Consider the following 5,746-nt stretch of genomic DNA (forward strand, 5'->3'; position numbering starts at 1 on the left):
TAAAAAAAATATGTTTTTTTATTATTATTATTATTCAAGCCTTCCTGTCACTAATTATTTTGCGAGCAGGGGCAATGTCCCGTTTTGTGTGCTCTTGTTGTTAACCAGGGGATTTCTTATTCTAAGAGGATTACGACTCAGAGTTGGTCATTTAAATGCTGTTTCCTCTGGCTTGATTTTTGAATCAAGCCATATCACATATCATTGATACTGAAGCTATAAAAATTGGAGTATTCTTTAGTTGGTAACAGCATTCATACCCAACTGAGATGTAGTTCTGTGACCTGGTGGTTCATGTGTGGCGTGTCCACCAATTGGCAAAAGATTTAATTGTTTGGGAGGTGGGGGGCTTAGAGGTTGGTCAAGTGGTAAAGTCTGCATCAAAATTTCTTGGTGCATCCCTATAAGAATTTCCCTACTTGTATGTCAAAAATATTCAGAAAAGTTAGGCCTCTCAAATTTCATATAAAAATGTTAAAAGTTGTGACCCAAAATTACAAAACTGGAATAATTTAAACAGTATTTGGACTCCCCCCCCCCCCCCCACCTCTATTGTATACAACAATAAAACGTTAAAACTCCTCACAGAAATTGGGGAGTGCAGATTTAAAATAAAACGTTAAAAGCAGTTTCCCGTTAATCACAAAGATTGACAGTTTCTAAAATGTATTTGATATTTTCCTGGGTTTTTAATCAACAGTACACCTTTTTAAAGTAAAAGAGTATCATTTTTGGTTAACTGACTTTTAAAGGGGCATTATTCAGCCAGCTGTCACATTTACTTACACTATATTTGGTGATTTAAAGTTATATGCTAAAAATGTTTGAGTTATTTATTGATTTATTGGTGAGCTCCAGACATTCCACAAACCAGCATTTTTATTTATTTATTTTTTTTTTTAGAAATGGTATATATATTTATATCTATGTCAACAAGAGTTGTTTACTCAAGTAAATCACCTCTTGTTTTAACTTAATGACATTTCAGCACTGTTCACAAGCTATACCACTAACACGAAGGGGAAGAATTGGCTGACGAATGACATTCCGGGTGTGTTTTCTTTACTTTTCTTGTATAAATTATCTGCAACTCGCAGAAGCAAATAAGATGTTGTGGAGGAGGTATTGCTGCTAGTTGCATAATCATACATGCAGCGCTATGCGCACAAAGCTGCTGCCACAGACGTATGGTAATATTCCCAATTATACATTGGGGATGCTGATTATTTTCCTTTTTTTCCGAATTGTTATAAATAAATTTTTTTTTTCCTCCTTGCAGCAATGAGTTCACAGCTGCAAGTCTTCTCTCCCCCTTCAATCTCCTCCAGTGCCTTTTGCCGAGTTAAGAAGCTCAAGGTGGAGAGCAATGTCTGGGACGTTTCCACCACTGAAGCCTACGGTTCCATAGCAGGCCAGTCGGCGTACGCATTCACACCAGCCATGGCCGTGCCTCCGTTTGCGCCGTCGCTCGTCTTCCCTCCCGCTGCCACGGGCTCCAGGGGCCAGGTGGTGGTGCGAGCCGCTGATAGCACAGGTAGTCTTCCTCGCGGGTCCAGTCGGCGCGTCCCCGAGCAGGCGACCTCTTCGTCGTACAATCACGAGACGTCGTCGGAAGCGAGGAGCCAGAGGCACGGCCAGAAGAGAAAGATAGAGGAGGTCAGCGAGGGCAGCGGGAGCGGGTGTGGCAGCGTTCAAATCCTGGAGGAGCTCTCGGCTCCCGCGGCGACCTACTCCACCCGCACGGGCGGAGGCGGGGGAGGCGGCACGGGCCAGTCCATACCTCACTCGGCTCCGACCACCAAGAGCAGCAGCTCCAACGGCGAGGGGGATTATCAGCTCGTTCAGCACGAGATCCTCTGCTCCATGTCCTCCAGCTACGAAGTCCTAGAGTTTCTGGGAAGGGGCACGTTTGGGCAAGTGGCCAAGTGTTGGAAAAGGGGCACCAATGAGATCGTGGCTATCAAGATTCTGAAGAACCATCCTTCATACGCTCGTCAGGGACAAATCGAGGTAAAGCACGTTCATGATTCAGTAGGTAAAATCTCCAGGAAAACCAGCGTTTGTTTCTAACTAGTTGGTTACTGTTCTCCACAGGTGGGCATACTGAATCGGCTGAGTGCAGAGAACGCAGACGAGTACAATTTTGTGCGCTCGTACGAATGCTTCCAACACAAGGGCCACACCTGCTTGGTGTTTGAGATGCTGGAGCAGAACCTGTACGACTTTCTCAAGCACAGCAAGTTCAGCCCGCTCCCCTTACGACACATCAGACCCATCCTGCAGCAGGTCGGCTGAACGTAACGTTTTCATTTTTTGTCGTCGTCGTCATCATAGTATTTCAAGAAGTTCTAACAGCTGTTTGCGTTTTTAGGTGGCCACAGCACTGATGAAACTGAAGAGTTTAGGACTGATCCATGCGGACCTGAAACCTGAAAACATCATGCTGGTCGACCCGATCAGGCAGCCGTACCGGGTGAAGGTCATAGACTTCGGCTCTGCGAGTCACGTGTCGAAAGCTGTGTGCTCAACCTACTTACAGTCTCGCTACTACAGGTATTTTACTAATCTCGACACAAGCTGTCATTTTGGAAACAAAAAAAAAAGCAAAAACATTTGGGATCAGATTTGTCACTTCACTCATTAATTGCCAATTGCTGTCTGCCGTCCAGGGCTCCAGAGATCATTTTGGGCCTGCCGTTCTGTGAGGCCATCGACATGTGGTCGTTGGGCTGTGTGATCGCTGAGCTGTTTTTAGGCTGGCCTCTTTACCCCGGAGCTTCCGAGTACGACCAGGTCAGTGTGGATGTTGGTCAGATCTTAAATCTAATCATCCGAAATGAGAAGATGCAGTATCTCGTACAAAAAACAAACTGATTCCTTGTCCTCTGCGTCTCCAGATCCGATACATTTCTCAGACTCAAGGCCTCCCAGCTGAATACCTCCTGAGCGCTGGCACCAAGACCAGCCGCTTCTTCAACCGAGGCCCGGACTCCAGCTACCCGCTCTGGCGGCTTAAGGTTGATTTGGCATACTAAAGCTTACCACACATCTACTACTCAAATGTAGTAGATGACAACAAGATGGAAGCGTTGCTAAAATATCCAGGTTTTAAGAGATTCGTGTAGCATAATAAAGTGATCTACTGCACAGACTAGGGCTTAGCTGAGAAAACTATAACCATCCAAAACAAATCAAACCTTTTTTAAGGTATTTTTAGTGTTTTGTTGCAGAAAATGTTTTTATGAAACACAGCTTAGATTTAACTTCTTAGAGAATTTTGTACAAATTGTGCAACAGAGTTGTTAGAGGTTGAAAACAAAAGTAGAGACATAACAGCCTTGAAATGGTAAAAGTTTATTTATTACATGACATTACAACTTTATCAGGCAGAAATCTGTGTTGCTCTTATAAAACTTCCTACATACACTTCCTATTTTACAGATCATTAATCTGTCTCATAAAACAACAAGTCTATACAATTAAAGCTGTCAACAAATCCTGCCCCAATTTCTTGACAATGTTTTGTTAAAATTCTCTCATAATTTGGTTCATCATTCCAAAATGGTTTTATTACTAAAGATACACATGCATTACATTCTTTGTTTGTTTGTTTTTTTCCCCAGACACCAGCAGAGCACGAAATGGAGATGGGTATCAAATCGAAGGAGGCCAGGAAGTACATCTTCAACTGCCTAGATGACATGATGCAGGTACGCTTCGTCTGTAGACTTTGTTTTAACGTCTAGGAAATCGTCTGAAGTATTTGTCGATTGTGAAACCGTTTTCGTTACTTTCTGCGTTCAGGTCAACCTGTCATCTCATTTGGAGGGGACGGACATGCTGGCTGAGAAAGCCGACAGGAGAGAGTTCATAGATCTCTTGAAACGGATGCTTCGTCTCGATGCTGACAAAAGAATCACTCCCACAAAAACGCTGGGTCACCCTTTTGTCACGATGAGTCACCTAATAAATTATCCACACAGCTCACAGTAAGTGCAGTCGAGGTGGGGAAGTCGAATCAGTTTTTTGGAGAAAGTGCTTACCTAGGTGTATCTGCTAAAATATTTGGCACTCCAACTTTTTTTTTTTTTTTTTTCCCCCCCAGTGTCAAGTCATGCTTCCAAAATATGGAGATCTGCAAGCGCCGGAGCACGTACGACAGTAGCAAGTCTCTGTACTCCACCAATGCAGTTCCCAGTGCTGCCGCAGGAAACCTCACTGTAACCTTCAGTAGCCAGCTTAACCAGCATAACCAGGTAGGAACTGTGCGTGCAAATATTTATGCACACCTGGATGTAATAGCACACACTAAATGTGGGTGTTCATTGTTTTTTTGTTGTTTTTTTTTTTTTTGCTCTCTGTCAACATGCATAAACCGGTTTTTAAGCCTTTGACTCTGCTTATGTCATGTATTATAACACTTTATCCTGATATCCTTAAATGACTCTCAAGCCAATTTGGTTTACAAAATGTACTTTCTACTCTTCTCAAAAAGTTCGAAATTGTTTCAGCAGAGTCCAGGTGTAGCTTTTCAAAGAGTGTGCCACTTTCTACGGTGGAATAATTATAGAGATTTTTTGTCTTGCCACTGCAAAAACACAAAATCTTACCAAGTATGTTTGGTCTAGTTTCTAGTGCAGATATCTTTGTACTCTTGAGATAAGACAAAACGAACTTACAAGCAGCAGTTCAGCAAGATAGAGGAGTTTTTTTTAGTCAGTTTCTTAATACTGATAAGAAAAAGTACTAGAAACTAGAACAAACATACTTGGTAACATTTTGTGTTTTTTGCAGCGTGTCCACTAAGGTGGTGTTCTCTTGAGCTGGACAGTAACATTTCAAGTGATTTCCGGGCAGTTGTGTCAGCATTGACGCTGCGGTTTGTCAGACTCTGTGAAGTATCTAAGATGAATGACAGCAAACGTGTGTTTCTGAACCTTTAAGCCTTCTGGTGTTGATCGGTGACATCATCTCAACAGGTGCCTTCTGCAGGGGGTGCGGTGCCTTTGCTGAACTACCAGCCAGCTCTTTACCAACAAGCCACTATCAACATTCCTGGTTTGGCTCAACAAAGCGTCCCACTTCCAGCCCGTCCTGCTGGGCTGTGTAGCCAGGCAGAACCGTTCCAACAGACCCTTATTGTGTGTCCACCCTCTACTATTCAAGGTAGATCTTCGACTTATAGTCACACAGCAGTTCTCTTAGAATTTGTCCTGCATTAGCAAATACTAGACTAAGGCAGCTGTTCCCAAAGGTTTTCATGCTCTACTTTCTGCCCCTTTGAAAACTCACAGAAAATGCTTCAAAATATGTAAAGAATATCAACTTTTACAATGTTTTTTCCCCCACTTTTATTCTCTATTCAATAATTATTGCTTTCGTTTAGCATAAATGCTGCCTCATGCATTTTAATTTTAGTTGGCCATGAGTTCTGTGGTGAAAAATTGTATTATCAGGTAGTATAACTTTATTCATTCTGATGTCATAAAGTTTTACCTGATACTAAACAAAAACCGCCACAGTCCCCTCTTGATTCCAAGAAAATATGCAATATACATATTTTTATATTAATCCCACAGTTCCAACACGAGTCTTGTCCAATAAAGTAAAATAAAATCTAAACTTTGTTTCATACACTTGTCCATTTTCCTTGTGCTATGCTAGCTTGAGGAGAAAGTAGCTTGATCAGAAGGAAGACCATGACAAATATTATAAATATATATATTTAATATTGAATGTATATAGT

General features: G+C 42.2%; 1 protein-coding gene across 4 annotated transcripts in view; it reads left to right on the forward strand.

Annotated features, from left to right (window-relative positions):
- The window catches only part of hipk1b (homeodomain interacting protein kinase 1b), a 15,875-nt gene that overhangs the window by 1,489 nt on the left and 8,640 nt on the right, over window positions 1–5,746 (forward strand). For all 4 annotated transcript variants that reach the window (XM_008409335.2, XM_008409337.2, XM_017304999.1 and 1 more), the window contains exons 2-10: window positions 1,280–2,010; window positions 2,095–2,286; window positions 2,372–2,553; window positions 2,670–2,793; window positions 2,898–3,017; window positions 3,624–3,710; window positions 3,805–3,989; window positions 4,106–4,256; window positions 4,980–5,166. In XM_008409335.2, the coding sequence (XP_008407557.1) occupies window positions 1,282–2,010; window positions 2,095–2,286; window positions 2,372–2,553; window positions 2,670–2,793; window positions 2,898–3,017; window positions 3,624–3,710; window positions 3,805–3,989; window positions 4,106–4,256; window positions 4,980–5,166 (1,957 nt within the window). In that variant the 5' untranslated portion in view covers window positions 1,280–1,281. The remainder of the gene's footprint in view (window positions 1–1,279; window positions 2,011–2,094; window positions 2,287–2,371; window positions 2,554–2,669; window positions 2,794–2,897; window positions 3,018–3,623; window positions 3,711–3,804; window positions 3,990–4,105; window positions 4,257–4,979; window positions 5,167–5,746) is intronic.

Source organism: Poecilia reticulata, linkage group LG5 (genome assembly GCF_000633615.1).
Source record: "Poecilia reticulata strain Guanapo linkage group LG5, Guppy_female_1.0+MT, whole genome shotgun sequence".
Taxonomy (NCBI): domain Eukaryota; kingdom Metazoa; phylum Chordata; class Actinopteri; order Cyprinodontiformes; family Poeciliidae; genus Poecilia; species Poecilia reticulata.